The sequence below is a fragment of the Callorhinus ursinus genome, unplaced genomic scaffold, assembly GCF_003265705.2.
Source record: "Callorhinus ursinus isolate GAN/ISIS: 27379988/994484 unplaced genomic scaffold, GSC_fseal_2.0 scaffold5, whole genome shotgun sequence".
In the NCBI taxonomy this organism is placed as follows: domain Eukaryota; kingdom Metazoa; phylum Chordata; class Mammalia; order Carnivora; family Otariidae; genus Callorhinus; species Callorhinus ursinus.
Window position 1 is genome coordinate 17,058,670 of NW_027397067.1, and position 20,454 is coordinate 17,079,123.

Sequence of the window (20,454 nt, forward strand, 5' to 3'; positions counted from 1 at the left end):
TTATAGCCATAAACTTAGAATGGATATGTTGAATTTGTTTTAACTATTTTTTTATTGATGGACATTTAGTTTGCTTCTGAATTTTCTCTTTTTACACTAATGCTCAGTAAATACCGTTCAGTTTTTAAAAAAAAAATCTTTATTTTATCCCAGGACCTGAGCCGAAGGCAGACGCATAGACTGAGCCACCAAAAAAAAATATTTATTTTACAAAGGTGTAATTTACTACGTTTTGCTGCTAAGGAAATTTTTTATACACATAATATGTAGTGGATGGTAATTATTATATAACTTACCAAAATTACCTTTATAGTGAATTTTCATCACTTTGGTGGGCTCAAGGACAGCACTTTTAGTGATAAATATTAATTGAGTTCCAAGTAGTGTGTGTGTTTGTTTCTACTGATGTTCAGGATCACTTAAGATATTTGAACAGTCTTTTCAAAAGATTATTTTAAAATTGATACCGCAGTACTTAGTTCATTTGCATGGGAATGCTTAAAATATTTTTTTTTTTTTAAAGATTTTATTTATTTATTTGACAGAGATAAGAGAGAGAGCACAAGTAGGCAGAGAGGCAGGCAGAGGGAGAGGGAGAAGCAGGCTCTCCACCGAGCAGGGAGCCCGATGCGGGACTCGATCCAGGGACTCCAGGATCATGACCTGAGCCAAAGGCAGTTGCTTAACCAACTGAACCACCCAGGCACCCAGGAATGCTTAAAATAAAAATACTTCAAGAAGAATATATTTAATAGTGTCATTCATTGTAGGGTTACATTTCAGAGATCCTCGCATGAAAATGGTATACTCTTAGTTCAAATGGAAATACAAGACTAGCTCTAACCTCTTGTGTATCCGAGAGAGAAGGTGACCTCTAAAAATGTTACAGAAAATGTCTATCAGAAATTTAATTTCGTATGTAAAACACTTTTACTTGAAAGAATTTTCATCATGTTTTAATTAGTTTGTTATTAGACTTTTTAATATAAGGGGTTTTTTTGGTGGTTGTTAAGAGATACAGTGTAGGGGCGCCTGGGTGGCTCAGTCGTTAAGCGTCTGCCTTCGGCTCAGGTCCTGATTTCAGGGTCCTGGGATCGAGCCCCGCATCGGGCTCCCTGCTCAGTGGGAAGCCTGCTTCTCCCTCTCCCACTCCTCCTGCTTGTGTTCCCTCTCTCGCTGTGTCTCTCTCTGTCAAATAAATAAATAAAATCTTTAAAAAAAAAAAAGATACAGTATAGGTCATGAGATTTATTCATTTGTGGACTGAAAAAAGTGAGACTTATTATATATTAGACTTTGTGCTAGGTGCTGGGAATATAGCCCTGTACTTAATTTTGCATGAACATTATAGAATATTAATTCTAAATAATTGCCAATAAATTGTACCAATGGGTCAAATACTATATATCATTGTCTTATAATGTGGTAAAGTTGCCTGACTTAAAGTCTCAACCAGACTGAAGTGTACCAGTGGTCACTAGATTTGAATTTTAAGTTTTAATTTTCAGAAAGTAGGGCAGGGTGTTGACATAGGATTGACAACTTTTCATTGTTACAAGTAAGGACATTTTTTGAAAAATCATGTAACATCCATCTACTGTCCCTATATCCTAAAAGAAAAGTACTTTTACACCAAAATGTAAGAAGGATATATTCTCTAAAGGACAGTGACTAAATTGAATAGGTTTTTGTTTTTTATTTCATGGTCCTTATTTTTCTTTTGCATCATTGTGTTGGCACTAGAATGTAGATTGTCATTTGGGATGCATTGGTAGATTAATCTTTTAGTATTCTGAGAACAGGAAACCTTATTCTAATAAATTAGTCAAGTGAGTAAGAATGTTCTATTAATCCTTTTAGATGCCCTCCACTCCCACTATAAATTGGTCATTCTCTTCTCTCCTATTGTAAAGATAATTAAATGGTCATTTCCTTGAATAGTTCCCAAAGACCTTATAAAAATAAGCTCCAGGGTACTCTTGTAGCTTTTAAAGTCTTTGGCATTTTATTTTGTTTTTTCAATTTTTATTTTTTATTTTTTTAAAGATTTTTATTTACTTGACAGGAAGAGAGAACACAAGCAGGGGGAGCAGCAGAGGGAGAGAGAGAAGCAGGCTCCCTGCTGAGCAGAGAGCCTGATGTGGGGCTCGATGTGGGGCTTGATCTCCGTACCCTGGGATCATGACCCAAAGGCAGACGCTTAACTGCCTGAGCCACCCAGGCGCCCCAGTTTTTGGCATTTTAAATTTAATGACAACTTTGTTATTACTGCTAACAGGGTTACTGTGAAACTCTTTACTGCTCATAAGCTATTTTTATTATAACTATCCCAAAAACATATGCTGCATTTGTTGAAAGCAATGTTATTTTGTGTCATCTTTGATTTGATTACTGTAAATGTTAATTGGTCTAACTCTGTACACTATTGTATATTTTCATAGTATTTGTGGAGGGAAGAGAAAGTTTGTTTTCAGGGTTTATCTGTTTTCATTTAGTCTTGATTTTCTCTTCGGCCCTGTCAACTACCTGTTTCCCCTCCCCAAAATAATTTGCTGTTTCTTATAGTCTGCATCAAAGTAGATTAGCCTCAAGCTTACACCATCATCATAAAATTCTTCTTTTTTCTTTTTTTTAAAGATTTTTATATATTTGACAAGAGAGAAAGACAGCCAGAGAGGGAACACAAGCAGGGGGAGTGGGCAGAGGGAGAAGCAGGCTTCCCGCAGAGCAGGGAGCCGGTTGCGGGGCTTGATCCCAGAACCCTGGGACCATGACCTGAGCTGAAGGCAGACGCTTAACAACTGAGCCACCCAGGCACCCAATCATCATAAAATTCTTGAAGTTAAATTATATATGTATTCATACAGAACCTAGAAAACAAAATGCAATTTGATTCTTAGCCATCTTTTTTTAAGCCTTTTTTATTTTGAAGTATAACACATAAAAAATGTAACACAAAAAATGTAACAAACATGGATATATAACTCAATGAGTTATCACAAACCAAACATCCATGTAATCACCACCCACATTAAGAAATAGAAAATTGTTTGCACTCTAGGAAACTCCTTTATGCTCTCTTCCAACTATTACTCGCCCCCATCCATAGGTAACCACCATTGTAACTTCTTGCACTATAGCTTTGTTTTGCCTTTTGTTCTTTTTTTTTTTATGGTTTTATTTTTAAGTAATCTCTATAGCCAACATGGGGCTTGAATTTACAACCCCAAGATCAAGAGTCACATCCTTTGACTGACTGAGCCAGCCAGGTGCCCCCCTTCTATTATTTTCTTAATGCCTCTGTGATCTGTAGTGTTGTCCCCTATTTGATTCCTAATACTGGTTATAAGTGTCTTCTCTTTTTACTCAGTAAATCTCATTAGAGGTTAGTCCTTTTTGTTTCTTTTCAAGGAACCATCTCTTGGCCTGGTTATACTTCTCTGCCTTGATAGTTCTCTGATGCTTTCAAATAGATGATTTTCATATTTTGTTGTTTGACCTCATGGGAGGATAGTTTGAAATTATGTAGTTCAGTTATAAATTCTTCTCAGATATCTGTTTACAATTGAGATAGTGTTGAAAAGGCACTGGCTTAAGGCTTAGATGCCCGTCATTTAATATTCTATTATTAATTTAGTAACTGTTATATCCCATATATTGTGCTGGGGTCACTGTGATGAATAAGAGTTTTGCTCTTACGGTGATTTAGTACTGTGGAGAAGATAAGCAGTTTAGGTACATTGTTGTAGTGTGCAGTTTAGGAGACTTCATACAGGAGGGCCCTAATCCTGGTTGATCAGGAAAAACCTCTTGGAGGAGGTAATAGCTAAGCTGAAATAAAGGATGCGTAGGAGCTAGCTTGATACAGAGGTAGAGAGGTAGAATACTGGATAAAAGAAAAGTCCAGAGAGCCTGTTTAATTTTTAGAATTGTCTGTATGACTGGATTAAAGAGTAGAGTGTGAAAGATACAGAGGTTAGGAAAGTACAGAGACCAGATCATAAAGGACTTATTTCGGTACTGAGAACGGATAGAAAGGGGAGAACAAAATTTGTGGGGGGTGATTATGATAGTACAGGCTTAGAATAGCTGTAATGGACTGGAATACAATAGCAGTGGAAATGGAATCTGATATATTTTGGAGGAAATATAAACTCAGTTGTAGAGAATGAAAGAGAAAGAAGGAATAACTGACAATATGGGTGCCCTTTTCTGAGGTAGGGAACACATGAGCAGCAGATTTAGGAGGAAGATTAGGGACTTGGGTTCTGGATTTCTTGGGTTTGAGAGCAGATGGGAGAAACCAGAAGTTGTCATGTGACTGAAGTTGACATGTGACAAGAAAAAGAATTTATGTATGCGGATTGGAGCTGATACAATGAGACCTGTGAGTTGAGGGGGTATAATCCTGAGCACTTAGTTAGAAGGAGGGACAGGAGAGAATGGGGGACAGAATAGGTGTGTAGGTAAGTGTATGGCATGTGGAGTGGCAGGATGTTGAGGGAGTTCCTGTCAGATGACTTCTCTTACTTGAAGTAGTATGCTTGGTCATCTGCTGAGAAATGATGGAGGAAGGGTTGGAGAGATTTGGGTAGCATGGAGAATGCTTGAAAAAGTTTCTTGGAGAATGGAAGAGGGGCAAGAGTAAGAAAGTATTTTCCTAGGATGCTAGACAGCAGTGAGGACCCATTTGAGATCAGAGGTAGAATATTTGTAGCAACATCAAAATGTGAGGCTTAATTTTTCTACAGCCCAATTCTAGAACATGTAGCCTGCTGGATTAATCAGGTTCTGGCTTCTAAAAGAAATAGAACTGTAGAACAAGGAGTTGAAAATAGTGACAAAAGAGTGGTTCCAGTGATTTTTGGCTGCAGGGGGTAGAAGAAAGTGAAGGTAAGAAGGGATTGATTAGGTTGATGAAAACTGCAGGGGAGAAGAGACTGAAGGTCTCAGTATGGACCAAGTAGGGCAGACGAGTATGTGAGGGAAAGCTAGAAGGTGAGGTATTTGGTTTTTTTAACTTCTAGAATTTGTTTTGAAATGAAAAGCAAACTATTCGAAGAAAAGTTCACTTCTACCCTCTCTTGCCAGTTTTGAGTTTGATGTGTATCTTTCTGTAAATAAAAAACTTGAGGATTTTTGTTTTTTACAGAAATGAAATCATAATTAACATATTCTTCCTGTATCATGTATATGCTGTCAAGTCATTACATAGACTTCACTTTTTAAAAAATTTGAGAATAGTTGACACACAATATTACATTAATTTCAGGTATACAACAAGATGATTCAACAACTTTATACATTATGCTGTGCTCACCACAGGTGTAATTACCATCTGGTCTGTCACTTAATAGAAGCATAATATTTTCTTTTTTTTTTTTTTAAGATTTTATTTATTTGACAGAGACAGCAAGAGAGGGAACACAAGCAGGGGAGTGGGAGAGGGAGAAGCAGGCTTCCCACTGAGCAGAGAGCCCGACATGGGGCTCCATCCCAGGATCCTGGGATCATGACCTGAGCTGAGGGCAGATGCTTAATGACTGAGCCACCCAGGTGCCCCGATGCATAATATTTTCTAAAAGGAGTAATTAACAGTTCTATTGACAAACACTTAAAGTTGATCCCAATTTTGTGAGTAGAAAAACCACTGTAGACAATATCTTTATACATGTATTTTTATGTATAATGCTTTTATTTCTGTGAGAGAAATTCCTCAGAGTTGCATAACTTGGTCAAAGGCTATGTGTGTTTTTAAAGCTTTTATTTGAAGCATAACTTACATTAAGAAAAGTATGTAAAGGTACATCTTGATAAGTTTCTATTGGAAGGTGAAGGGAAGGACTGTAAAGTTATCCTCCAAACTGAGAAGGCACTTAGGACTGAAAAACACAGAAGGCAACTCCATACAGCTTACACAGGGTTTTATTCAGGGTAACTTACTGACAGGATTGGTTGGATGACAATCTGGACATCTGTGCAGCTATTCTCTGAAAAGTCCAGATCTTAGTCTAGATGTTATAGAATGAGGGTACATGCAGGAGGGTATTATAGTGAGATCAGAAGGCTTACAGGCAGTTAATTGACAGCTAACCTTACGGCGCCATCAGATTCATGGGAGGCCAAAGCAAGCCTCCTTGATGGGTATTTCTAAGGTATGTATATTAATCTGCAAGGGGCCAGGAACACGTAACCACAAGACAGGTCATTGAGCAAGTGGACATGAACAAGATGGAGGGCTAAAGATTGAGTCAGTATTGTCAACTCTCCTGCAGTTTCATAGAATAAACACACCTAAGTATTTCTCTGTGTTAGAGATAGAGTATTGCCAGCATCCTCAGAAATCCTTCTCAGGCCTCCTACCAGTCGGTACCCCTATCTCCAACAGTAAAACAAATAAAACTTGGGGAAAAAAAAATCCCTAATCTATGGTTAGCTTACTTTTAATTTTACCCATTTTGGATCTTTATATGAATGGACTTACACAGTACTCTGTTGGATGCATCATTTCTGTGAATCATCTAGCACTGGTAAATATGAAATATTTATGATTTACTAGTGCTAATGGGGCCAAAACACGGAATTCAATTTAGGGAAGGACGTGGAATAGAGAAGATGACTTTGCTAGAGTCATAGCTAAATGATAGAGAATGTAGAGAATGACTTAAGTGTCCTTGAGTCAACCCTTATAAGCAGCAGAGGCTGGTAGGTAAAGCTGTGCTTCCAAAGGAAAGGTTTTGTTTTTGTTTTTGTTTTTTAATGAGGGATTAATTTGTGTACAGCAAAATTCACTGTTGGGCAAACATTTCTTTGATGAGCATAGTCGTGAAACCACCACCACCACAATACCATGTTCCTAAAACTTCCCTGTGCTCTTTTGTTAATTAACTTTTCCTTCCACCTTAGCCCCTGGTGACCACTGATCTGTTTTTTTGTCCCTTTAGTTTTGCCTTTGAGAAAGAGTTTTTAAAAGAGGTTAGAGAAGTGACTGATTGGAACAGCTTTGATAGAAAGTGTGAGAGAATAAGCAAGCAGCTTATTTGAGAAGGCCAGCCCAGTTTCAGTTCAGGAAGGGAGGGGACTTTTAACCTTTAAGGAAGGTTTTAGAGAGCACAGTGGAGAAGCTTGGAGGAGAGGCTGGCAGTAGGAGGCTACCACCTGACTAAGTGACTGCTTTTTTGTGTTTTTCTGTTTAACGAGGACCATTTCGTTTCTTGAAATTTCCTTTTTTTTTTTTCTTTGATGACAACACTTCTCTCATTTTTCTGGTACCCTTTGGTCTTTTTCCCTAGGGGCTTTTATTTTTTTCCTGCTAGTTCCTCAAGTATTTCCTGAAGTTTCTATCCTGGCTTCTTAGTCATTCACTCTTAGATTTCATCTCCTTTATCTAAGCCTGTGCTCTCCGATCTTTAGGGCAGATTGTAAAACATCTCTTCCTGGCAGAAATAATTTTATATTTATGTATTACATTTTTTTTTAGAGAGAGTGTGAGCATGAGCAGTGGGGGAGGGCAGAGGGAGAGAGAATCCCAAGCAGGTTCCACACCCAGCAAGAACCCCTACGGAGGACTCGATCCCACAACCCTTAGATCATGACCTGAGCTGAAATCAAGAGTCTGACGCCCAACCGACTGAGCCACTCAGGCGCCCTGCTGTCAAAAATAATTTTAAAATATTTAAAAAAAGCTGTCCTTTTAAAAAATAAGCAAAAGACACTTTGGAGAAGATACCCAAATGCCCCCCCAAAGGTGTAAAGAACCCACTAGAATGGGTAAAATTTAAAAGACTGACAATACCTAGTATTGACAGAGATTGTAGAATGACTGGATCTCTTTCATTGACTTGCTTACAGGAGTGTAATTGGTACAAAAGCTTCAGAAAGATGTTAGTTTCTATTAAAGATGTAGCTATATATCTTATCTGTACAGATCTTCCTGGGCTGATGATAGAGCTATGTCCCAATAAACTCATTGTAAATTGAAGATACTGTAACTCTAAAATTCCTCTGATACACTTAATTTACTGAACATCTTAGCTCAGCCTATCTTAAATGTGCTCAGAACACATTAGCCTACAGTTGGGCAAATCATCTAACACAAAGCCTGTTTTATAGTAAAGTGTTGAATCTACTATAACGTGTTGAATTCTGTTCTAAAAGTGAAAAACAGAATGGCTGTATGGGTACAGAATGGTTGTAAGTATCAGTTGTTTACCCTCGTGATCATGTGGCTGACTGGAAGCTGCAGTCACTGATGCTGCTGAGTATCACGTGAGAGTAGTTACCACATATCAAAAGCCCAGGAAAAGATTAAAATTCAAAATTTGAAGTATGGTTTCTACTGAATGTGTATTTGCTTTCACACCATTGTAAAGTCAAAAAATCATAAGTTGAGCCATTTGTAAGTTGGGAACTGTCTGTATGTATATCGTGTAATCTGGCAGTTTTACTCCTGGGCATATACTCAAGAGAAATGAATTGTTATGTGTGCATTACTGTGCTATGTACAAGAATTATTTTAGCAGTTTTATTTGTAATAGATAAAAGATGGGAACAACCTAAATGTTCATGAACAGTAAATTGGGTAAATAAATTGTGGTATAGTAATGTGGTGAACTACTACTACACAGCAACGATAAAGAACTATGATATACAAACGATGTGGATTAATTTCAGACATTGTTAAGTGAAAGAGATCAAATACAAAAGAGTATATACAGTGGGCAAAACTCCCACCAAAAAAGTAGCTCGTAAAAGTTAGAATAGTAGTTCAATAGGGAGATTTTGGGGTTTGGGAAATGTTTTATGTCTTGATTTGGGTGGTGGTTACCCAGGTCTATACATATATAAAATTCATGAAGCTGAACAGGTAAAAGTGATAAACATTTCTGTGTAAGTTACATCACATTTTTAAAAAAAGTGATAGGTTTTCAAATCCTGTGTAAAACCATCCTTTTTTCCTCCGACTAGTTTTTTTGTCCCATCATTTCCAGCTTTGACATTATTTTTGGACCTTTGCTATTTTTCTTCCCGTTAACTCTCAGAGTATACATTCTTACAAGCAATAATAGATGTTGGTAACACTATAGTATATCTGTCTGTCTCACCGAAGTTCTAGTCATGACCATTTCACAGTTATCAATAAATTATATATTCCTGCCAGTGCTTAGAATTGTTACATACCGGGGCGCCTGGGTGGCTCAGTTGGTTAAGCGACTGCCTTCGGCTCAGGTCATGATCCTGGAGTCCCGGGATCGAGTCCCGCATCGGGCTCCCTGCTCAGCGGGGAGTCTGCTTCTCCCTCTGACCCTCTTCCCTCTCATGCTCTCTATCTCTCATTCTCTCTCTCTCAAATAAATAAATAAAATCTTTAAAAAAAAAAAAATTGTTACATACCTAGATATGTCATTAGGACTTTGCTCTTTTCAGTTCATGTTTCACCCAGGGTCTAATGTATTTGTGGCACCTTTTATCTCCCCGTCCCCGAGTTGTACATGAAGTTCGTAAAGTGTAGACCATAGAGTGTTTCTGGTCCTTAAAGGGATGAACTTGCATCAGAATGTGAATCAAATATTTTACTAAGTATACTGTTTTTGTTTAGCAGTTTTGTTTGTATTTAATCAAGACTGCCTTGATGAGGAAGCAGCACATTGGCAGTTTTGTTCAAACTCCTTGTTTCATTGGAGACCAACACTTCCAGTAAACTGGGTTATGCTGTATGATGAGTTAACAGTTTAATTCTATCAGATGTGTCATATGTTGATGGGGGAGGAGGTGAGAGGTAGGGGTTATAGTGCCTATACTGTGGAAGAACTTTTGTCTTTTTTGATCTTCTAGCATCTAAATTGCTGTACCATATTTCTGGGATTCCTTTATGATTTTTGGTGGGAGGCAGAATCTGCTTGTAACTATAGGTGGGTAGATTTGGCCAAGCAAATGCCACCAGTATGGACAGCAACTTAGGAGCCAGCGAGGCAGAAAAGTGGGAACTGGAAGACTCTTGTGTCAGGGGTGGCAGAGCAAGCAGTTGCAATGGTGTCTTCCCAGGACCAGTTCTGCCCCAGTCCTGAATGTCTTTCCTTAGCTATACATCAGGTTCTTTTAAGATTGTTACCTAGATATCTTTTCACAAAAACATTCTCTACTTAAATTAGCCACAGTGGGTTTTTATTGCTTCCAACTAAAACCCTGGCTGGAAAAAGATAGTTAAAAAAATACTGTACTGTTAGTGTGGGGCAAAATTGTTTTCTCTTAAGTACACACAAAGTTTTAAAATGTTTTAGACTAGACTTTGTGAGACATGTTGCAGACAGTAAAGATTCTAAATAACAATTATTTCATTTTAGTATTTGCATTTTAAAATTTTAGTGTGCTTATTGGACCATGTGCTGCTATGTATGCCTGAAGTACTTGAAATGCAAATTTGGAGACACTTTGCCATCTAAATGCTTGGCTGGATTAAGCGCCTAATTAGGATGGTTTTTCAACAGGTTGGAGTAAGCATGCAATCGGTGAGTGCTCCAAATTAATTTTTTAAGTCCAGACATGTATATGTTTTAAGAATTTTTTCTGAGAAAGTAAAATGAATCTATACATGACCAACATTTTAAATTCAGTATGTTTATTTAAGTCATAGAAGTGAATCTTTACCTAGCATCCTAAGTACGGGAGTAACATTTTGGGTTACATTGAAAATGTACCAGTATTCATGTGACTGTTAAAAACAATGCATTTGTTAGTAGTGAGGAAAGAGAAATATATATAGAAATCATTGGATAAAATATGTTTGACTAACACTTGACAACTCTGAATGTTGTAGAACTTATTGAATGCTGTTATAACGTAGTTTATCATACGACTTTTTAAGGTAAAAGGTAAGTCATGTTTTCTGAAAATATAACAACTATGGATATGAAGAAAAGATTGGTATAATATTCTATGCCAAAGATGTTCTGATCTTGCTACTATTTGAAGTATTTTCTACTGATACATAATTTTCTTAAAGATCCAGTGTAAAGTTATTAAGAGCAGTAGTTGTGCCAGGCATGTTTTGTGGAATATTTGTTTTTCATTTTCACATTCAATATTTTGCCTTAGTAATGTGGAATTCAATTTTATTAAAGATACAGGCAGGTTACATAATTTGAATATGGGTGTATATGTATATATACATGTATTTTTTTTGAATATGGGTATACTTTTTAATGTACTACTTTTACTCTTGTTTTTGTGTCTTTTCATGTCTTGTTAAGAGAAAGTCAAACTTTGAATCTCCCAACCCTCCAGAATTACATCTATTTTCCTTGGAGATAAAAAGCAAAGAACCAAATGAAATTACCGTTTTTAATAGCTGCATAATTTTGAGATTATTAGGTTGAGGATAAGCAATAGGAAAATGATTTCTGAAGTTAATAGTATTTTCATCTTTTTCAATTACATTTTTCTATGTTTTGAACTTCACTTAATGCAGCTTATACCGCCTTTCTCATTTGTTATTTAGCATCATTTGGCTAGAGAGAGTAGATTAACATTTTAGTACTGACAGTAAAATAATTTCTGTTGCTTCCAGAAAAATGGGAAGCTTTTATTTATAATTCCCAAAATGTCAAGCTTTACAATTTATGATTCTTCTTTCCAATTTTAGTAAGAAATATAGTTTAAGAGAGGGGTGCCTGGCTGGCTCAGTCTGAAGAGCACGCAACTCTTGATCTCAGGGTCATGAGTTTGAGCCCCAGGTTGGGCATAGAGATTACTTAAAAAAAACATAATAATTGAAAAAGGGGTGCATGGGTGGCTCAGTCATGAAGCGTCTGCCTTCAGCTCAGGTCATGATCCCAGGGTCCTGGGATTGAGCCCCGCATTGGGCTCCCTGCTTGGTGGGAAGCCTGTTTCTCCCTCTACCCACTCCCCCTGCTTGTGTTCCCTTGCTGTCTCTCTCTCTGTCAAATAAATAAATAAAATCTTAAAAAAAAAAAGTGTAATTTATTGAAAAGATCATAGATCCTGGATTCAAACAACTCTGGATCTGAAATTGGTCTCTCCCAGTTACTTTCTTCATCCACAAATTATAAGAAGAAATACTGTAGAGTTAGCCTGTGGATTAAATGACTGTGAAACACCTAGTACAGTGGCTTGTATGTAGTATAGTTACATTCAATAATGGTTAATTTTCTATGGTTTTGCTCTGTCATCCCCCCCCCATCCCCGCCCCAAGTCAGGCAGATGTGACTAATATTGATTGAGACTGAAGTGCAGAAGTTCGTTTCAGGAACAGATAACACACTTTATTTAGCTTGTTCATTTAAGTAGCTTTGTTCATTTTGAGTGGTAAAATGGATGCCTTTCATCAAAAAATGGACCAGGTAACGGAGCATTAACTTACTCCCTATATTGTAATCACAATTAAGGCCCTTCCTATTAGTAGCAACTGAAAAAGATTGTTTTTTGTTTTTTGGTTTTTTTTATGTAACATAATCATCAACTTTTTTTTTTCCTTTTCAAAGATTTTATTTATTTGACAGAGAGCACAAGCAGGGGGAGAAGCAGGCAGAGGGAGAGGGAGAAGCAGGCTCCCCACTGAGAAGGGAGCCCAATGCGGGACTCTATCCCATATCCCAAGACCCTGAGATCATGATCTGAGCCGAAGGCAGACATTTACCCGCCTGAGCCACCAGGCACCCTCATATAATCATCAGCTTTAATCAGTTAACTGAAAATCTATATAGAAATGTTTTCTTTTAACATAAAGCGATTTGATACTTTGGAATTATTTAGTTTCTAAGATCTCTTAGTGTGCTGCCTAAGTGTAAAAAGGTATAGTCTACCAAGATTTTACTTTTTGGTCATCTGAAAATAAAACTTCTTTGCTCCCTTTCAGTAATAAATACATATTTTCCCATTTTTCCCCATTTTTTGATAATGAACTTGATACTATGTTTGAAAGTATTCCAAGTAGAAACTGCCTTCATCCTTTGTATGTTTTATCTGCTTAAAAAGAAAAAGTGCAGCTTTGAGATTAGGGTTTTGTTTTTGCCATTAGAGCAACTGTTGATGATTAGCTCTTTGTATTTTACTGTACACATCAGCACCACTGTAATAGCTGTCACTGATTGATTTACTGTATCCAATTCTTTTGCCTAAATTATGTATGTTCAGTAAAACAACACTTTGTTTTACAGGTAGAACCACAGTCAGAGCAAATATCTAGTTTGTATTAGTAATATATTTTCAGTAATACTTAAGAATTGTAACTTTGTTTTCCTTTTGTGCTTTGGATGCTAAGAGTTTAGAGTAAGGAAGAAGAGAACTGAGGGAAGTGTTGTCTTTAATTGGGGATTTTGAAATTGTTACAGAGTTTCATCTTCCTATCTGGCCCCTCTCCCCAACACACACTTTGAATTTTCCCCTGGTTCCCTTGGAGTTAAGGATTTGTATTTTGTTGTGTCTTAGACTCCTTGAAATTTTGATTAGTGGTATGGACTTTCTTCTAGAAAAATACCATATAAACACAATTTTGCACGTAATTTCAGGGATACGTGGACCCCAGAATGAAGACCCTTGCATTAGTATGAAATAGCTTAACTTGAGAAAAATATATTTATTTAGAATTAAATTTGTACTTTTTCCTGCTACATGGTACCTCTGAAATAGTAATTTAGATTAAACTGGTCTGTAACAGATGAATTACCACATGAAACTTGAGGACAGTCGTCATGATGAGACAGATGATGGCTTCAGATTCCAGGCTCACACTTCAGCACTTCTACAGTAGCGTTTCGCAGTGTTAAAAAAGAATAAATTGCTTTCTTGTTGTCCTCCTCCTCCTTGCTGTCATCACTTTCAAACCCTGTTTCTAAATGTTATGGACTGTCATTACTAGACACAGACGTGCAAACACATGCACACATTCATTATTAGATCATTTGTCAGTAGTCATTATAAAGCAAAGCAGAGTTTTTCTGTTTAATAATAATAGTTACTTAATTATTTTCTAGGGGAATTGAATTCTTATTTCTTAACGAAATCCAGTTGTCTAGAAGTGAGTTTTCTCCCTTCCCTCTCTCTAACATCTGAAAAAATATTAATGACAGTTTATCTTTAGAGGAAGTCTCCCTTCTGTATACCGACAAGACAACAGTTCAGCCACCAGTTAGGGTAGGAGATACACTTGGGCCTTACAGTCTCCCAGTGCACAGATGGTGACTTTTCAGTACCATCTGTTCATTATTTCTTCACAGCCATTTACAATTTCTCCCACTCCATGAGGGCTGAATAGAAAAAATAAAGTAGGACCTAGTTTTAGAGTTCCTGGAAGTTAGCTTCTCTTTACCCTCTCTTTTTCCTATAGTCAGGTAAAAGTTACAATGCTTCTAAATATTCCAGTCTTTAGCTTACATAGACCTTTCCTCATATTTCTTGGTGCTAAGTGCTGTGCAATTCACAAATAATAGAAAAACATTGTCAGTCTGCTGTGTATACTTGAAAAAAATCACATAAAGCAATCTGTTTTTACTTCCTTTAAAACTTTGTATAAGAAGCCTAAATAGTCTACTTAGTCCTTAAAAGTAAAAGCTGAATCTTTGGCCAACTTCTCTTGTAGAAGTCACCTGGTATTCTTTCCTTCTGATATTAAGCAGATGGGAAGATAATAGTTGAAACTTAGCCCTGAAGCATGCATAGCAAGGAATGCTAAAAATTGGCAGAAACATTAGTTCCTGACCTTGGCAAATCCTTTCCAAAGTTTTCTTTGTGAATTTTTTATCCTCTTCATCTCCAGTTAAGATCTTTGCATACTGGAGGGATGGGAGATTCACTTTAGATTCTGTAACTGTCACATTGTGATGCACTGTGTTCCACTACACATACATCATAGAGTTTTGACTTGTGACTGAATATGATTCAAGAGGAGAAGGAATGGTATAGGTGCTATTGCCCTGTGGGTTTCTTTTTAAAAGGTTAAGACCTATGAACATGTATAAGGTAGAGTTTGCTTAAATACTGTGTTTTAGAATTACTTGCCCATATTCTTATTTTTTCTTGGCCTTTTATGTTGAATTTGTAAAACTGTGATGCTCCCCATTTTTGTCTAGTCAGATGTTTTTCTTCTCTTGGTCCTCGTGTTATTAACATTAGTCGTGTGATAAAGTTGTGATCATTGGTGTGAATGATTTGCATTCCTGAATTACAGGTAATTCTCTTCTAAGCTTCACAGTAGCTTTGCCTCTTAATATTCTTTGTTTAGTATTCATATTTCAAAATCGATGTCTTCTTATCTTTCTACTGACCTATTTTCCACTCTGTACCATCTTTTTAGTTTATATTTCCAAAGCAAGAGTTACAGTTTTTATTGGTTATAGTAGCCAGTGTAGGTTATAGTACTTTCTGAATTCTCCTAGGTAATAGTCATTGAAACTTTGAACATATTAATAGTGAATTATATAAAAGCTGAAGGCATATACCAGAGGTATTATATATATACCCCCCTGATCCTCACTTTGAGCCCAACTGTTAACCTCTAATTGGATTGGGTTGCTAAAATCTAAGAAGTCAGATTACTTCTGTGCTCATTTTACAAGTTGTGCATGCTTTTAGGATGGTTTAAACATCTAATTTGGGTTATGTGTTGGAGCCACTGCTGTTTACAATAACATTTATCCCTTGTTCATACTGCATATGTTAGGGTAATTCCATTCTTTAAATTAGAATGGCAATGGAATGACTTTAAAAAGGGGTCAGTGTCTGTTGGTCAGAATACATGCCAGCTGATTTGGTATTACTTATTTAGTTTTAGGATATAATTGAATGTAAAATTTAATGAATTAAGTATAATGGTCATATCATTCTCATTCTTTTCTTTTTAAATTGCTTTTAATAGCATACCACCTCTCTGTCCAGGCTTTCAAGTGTAGCACTCAAAACAGATGGATAGTTTTTCTCTTTAAGGAAAAATCATATACTTGGGGAGAAGTTTCAAGGTACTTTATAATGATTTAACATTCTACATGTGTGGTTTTTTTTTGTTCGCTTTTTGCTTTGGGGGTTTGTTTTTGTGTAAAGCATAACATAATGTCCTGTGTGTATTATGATTTCATCTGAGAAATTCTGCTAGTTAGGGTTACCACAAGCCCATTCAGTACCTTTGTATAAATTAGGAAAAAGATACCTTTACCCTGGGACAGGGCCTTACAGGAAGATGCAGTGCAACTGGATTTTGGCCCCCACTTACCTTTAACCAGACATTCTTGTGTAGCAAACAAAGTGAAGCACCCTGAATGGTACAAATTCAGATTCTGAACTTTGTACTGATGTGTTTTTGTTTTGAAAAGTGCATTATAACAAAAGTAGCTCAGAGTTTTAAAAAAATTTGTATATAAAATTTTAAAACTCAAAATACAGCAGAGGAGGTAAAAATAGTGTTTCCTTTGCAGAATAGTATGAAAACCTAATGAAAAAGCAATTTTTTACTCCAAATGTATTATTTTATAATTATTATTCTTCTGTTTTTAATATAATGCCTTATATTAAACTTTATTGTGTTAATCATAACCAGCTATACTTATTCTTCAACTTTTAATTGAGAAATATTAGCTCATTTCCCATAACATGTAGAGCATTCTGATTCCATAATTAACGTGTTAACATGTTGTGCAAGTAATTGTCCAGTGCTTTGTAGTAACAAACTACAAACCTTTATAACTCTTGTAATTAAACTTTTGGTTTTTCCTACTTCCTCAGGTACTTTGGTCTGGGAAGCCGTATGGTTCATCTCGAAGTATCGTAAGGAAAATTGGTACTAATTTATCTCTGATCCAGTGCCCAAGAGTTCAGTTTCAGGTACTGTATTTTATATATTTTGAAATTTTATATTAATATGTGCATTAGAAATACAAATAGGCAAGACAGCTTTAAAAGTATTTTTGAACCTTTCCCTCTATTGATGCTACTGTCAGTAAAAGGCAATAAAACCATAGTAAAGTCTTTCTAATTTTACTTCCTCTGTGAAGTATTATTCAAGCTTTTTAAAGCTCTTTAAGACACTTAATCCTTCTTAAGAATACATAGAATACATCTTTGTAGAAGCATATAATAAGCCAAGCAGTTAATTCCCAGGTGACCTTGAACATGGCCTTATGTTACTTTAGGAAGCTTCAGGTACCACCTTTGTTTTCTTCATTGTACCTTCTCCTTTGGACAGCCATTCTGTTCCCCTAGTTTATTTTTAAGATATCTCTGTGGGTTGCCTCATAAGTTGCTTTCTTCATCCTTGGTTTAAAGCTTAGCATTAATTGTAGGAACCATTGCCTTGGCAGCGACTGGCAAGTGTCAAGACAAAGAAGTAATTGTGGTTCTCTGAATGAGAAGATAGTGAAACCCTGACTTGGGAATACTTTTAAATGCACAGGTCTTAAGATTCTCTTATAGCACCAAATCAGGAGCAACTCTGTTCTTTGCTTGGAGATAAATTGTTATTTTCTGGATTTGGGCTTTGTTCCTTATTGTTATAATAGTGTTAGACGTGTTCTTGTTTTTCAGTAATTCTTTACAACAGTAATACTGCAGAATCTTTCAGTTCAACATTTAAGAATGTAAAGTTCAGATATCTGTACCAATTTTAAATAATAGATTAGCATATGCAATGTGGAAGATGTATTTAACTCATAATTCAAAAGCTCAGTAGTGTCCCTGCAAGCTTATTTGATAATTATGTTTTACTCCTAAATCAGCACTCCTGGTAGATAGAGGTAAATATCTGTTCCTAAGTGGTAGAAATTAGCATTTGTTCAGGTTGATTAACAAGGTTGTCATTACTATGCTCATAATCCTGCTTGCAAATTGACTGGCAAAACCTTTGTGCATCAGTCTAGAAAGTGACAGATGGAACTTTCCAAGAAGTAATTTTTTATCAAACTATAGGCTTTAAAAAAATAGTGAAAATAAAGAAATCTGTGGTGGTGACTCAAGCACAATTTCTGAGAATTCAATTCAGTTAGACACAAATTGCTGATTGTTTCATTTGCCAGCTTCCTTCAAATAACTACTGTGTTAATTAGGGCTTTTTAACTTTTTTCTGATTGCTCAGTTTGATTAAAATTTTCTTTTCGTCTACTTAGTATCCACTTAACCTAGTTGTAGGAGAACTTGGCGTAGTATTTGTGTTCATGTAGCTAGAGACATGGAAGGACATGAAGATAATCGAGAATTTTTTAGTAACAATCCAAATCTGCCTTGACAGTCAGTGGAGAGATTCTCTGTGTTATTAGTCACTTAAAAAGGTATGAGCAGAATTAAGACTATTAGATTTAGTGTAGGAGCTGCTTTTGAATAATGATGGATAAACATAGGAGAGAGGGGTAAGGTAAGAGAAAGATTGGTGACCTACTTGAGAATGTAATGGAAGATGGAAGGCATTTGTTTATAGTGAGATTTTTATTTCCAGATGATTTTACAGCATACTGGGTCTTTTCAAATTCAAGATCAGTATTTTTTTAAATATTTTATTTATTTGCCAGAGAGAGAGAGAGCGAGCACGTGCATAAGCAGTGGGAGCGGCAGGCAGAGGGAGAAGCAGGCTCCCCGCTGAGCAGGGAACCCAATTTGGGACTTGATCCCAGCACTCTGGGATCATGACCTGAGCTGAAGGCAGATGCCCAACCCACTGAGCCACCCAGGCATCCCCGAGATCAATATTAAAATGAATGTTTTATCTGCTAGGTAGATATTTTAAATCTGCTGTATCTTCTATTATATTTTAACTACATCTATCAGTAAAGTAAGAAATGTGGAATTTTTAAAAACATGCAATTTAGAGTAATAAAGTTGAAAATGCATTTTTGCTATTTTTCTGGCTCCTTTAGGGATTTGATTGATATGGAATGTATTTGGACTCTCTAAGGAGTCCAACATTAGTAAATTGTATAGAAAGTCTGGAACTAGGGAACCACAGTTGGACCCAGGGAGAGTAGACACCATTATGGGGCCATATTCAGGAGACAAAAATAAAAATGGCTTAAACTTGCAAATAGGACATTCGTGAGTCATTTCAGAAGCAGGAGTTAGGTAGTCAAAACCAGTCCCTCCAGTGTTCTAGGTAATATCAGTCTTTTAGAGGATTTATCTGAAACTTGGCGTTTTGTATTCTTTACTTCCTATATTCCTGTTGGCTTTAGCTTCCATTTCTTTTCTGCTGCCCACACTCATAGCCAACACCTCGACTCTGTCACCCTCAAAACAGTTTTACCTCTGAAATCTTAAGCTTCAGTATGGTTCCTTCTAGATCACACCATCTTTTCACTGTCATCCACTGATCCAATAATGATAGGCAAGATGGGCCCATTACTTATTGTTGTGAGGGTTAGACAAAATAATCTATGTAAAGCCCTGAGTATAATAACTGGTACATAATTAGTGTATAATATAAGTGTGCTAGTGATTCTGTTGTTGTTATTGCCACCTTACATTTGAATAGAAAATTAACTTAGTTGCTATTCAAGTAATTCAACTCCCTGATTTTACAAATTGGATTTATAGAATCAGAAACCAGAACACAGACCAAAACATTTATTTACACCTTCATCCAGTTAATGGACCCAATGAATATTGGGCTAGGAATAAAATAAAGTAATAAGTGTAAAAAAGCATGTAAAAGCACTCAGTGGTTCTTCGCTGTGTTATTTGAAAAAGACATGCCTATAACCCCATAGCTTGTTTCCATACTTTGTGAGTGCTAGAAATGAGTTGGCTACTTTACACTTAAAATGGGATCTCTAGACCCTTCATATTTACTTTTTTTCAATTAAGTTTTTTATTTTAATTCCAGTATAGTTAACATACAGCGTTATATTAGTTTCAGGTATACAATATAGTGATGCAAAAATTCAGTACAATACTCAGTGCTCATCATGGTAAGTATAGTCTTTAATCCCCATCACCTACTTCACTCATGCCCCCTCCCACCTCCTCTCTGGTACCCATCAGTTTGTTCTCTATAGTTAAAAATCTCTTTCTTGGTTTGTCTCTTTTTTTCCCCCTTTGCTCGTTTGTTTTGTTTTCTAAATTCCACATGAGTGAGGTCATATAGTATTTGTCTTTCTGTGACTTATTTCACTTAACATTGTACTCTCTAGCTCCATCCATGTCTTGGCAAATGGCAAGATTTCATTCTTTTTTTTTTATGGTTGAGTTATACTCCATTGCGTGTGTGTGTGTGTGAGAGAGAGAGAGAGAGAGATCTTCTTTATCCCTTCATCTGTTGATGGCCACTTGGGCTGCTTCCATAATTTGGCTATTGTAAATAATGCTGCTATAAACATCAGGGTGCATGTATGCTGTTGAATTAGTGATTTTGTATTTTGGGGGGTAAGTACCTAGTAATGTGATTTCTTGATTGTAGGGTAGTTCTATTTTTTAACTTTTGAAGAACCTCCATACTGGTTTCCAGAGTGGCTGCACGAGTTTGCA

At 36.4% G+C, this 20,454-nt stretch overlaps 1 protein-coding gene across 5 annotated transcripts in view; it reads left to right on the forward strand.

Annotated features, from left to right (window-relative positions):
* Nucleotides 1-20,454, forward strand: part of MTFR1 (mitochondrial fission regulator 1) — an 85,826-nt gene that overhangs the window by 20,829 nt on the left and 44,543 nt on the right. For 4 of the 5 annotated variants that reach the window (XM_025870644.2, XM_073892833.1, XM_073892832.1 and 1 more), the window contains 2 exons: nt 10,366-10,508; nt 16,732-16,830. In XM_025870644.2, coding sequence (XP_025726429.1) covers nt 10,443-10,508; nt 16,732-16,830 — 165 coding nt within the window. In that variant the 5' untranslated portion in view covers nt 10,366-10,442. Of the gene's footprint in view, nt 1-10,365; nt 10,509-14,889; nt 14,977-16,731; nt 16,831-20,454 lie in introns of those variants that run through there. The other variant, XM_025870646.2, reaches the window with a different exon arrangement.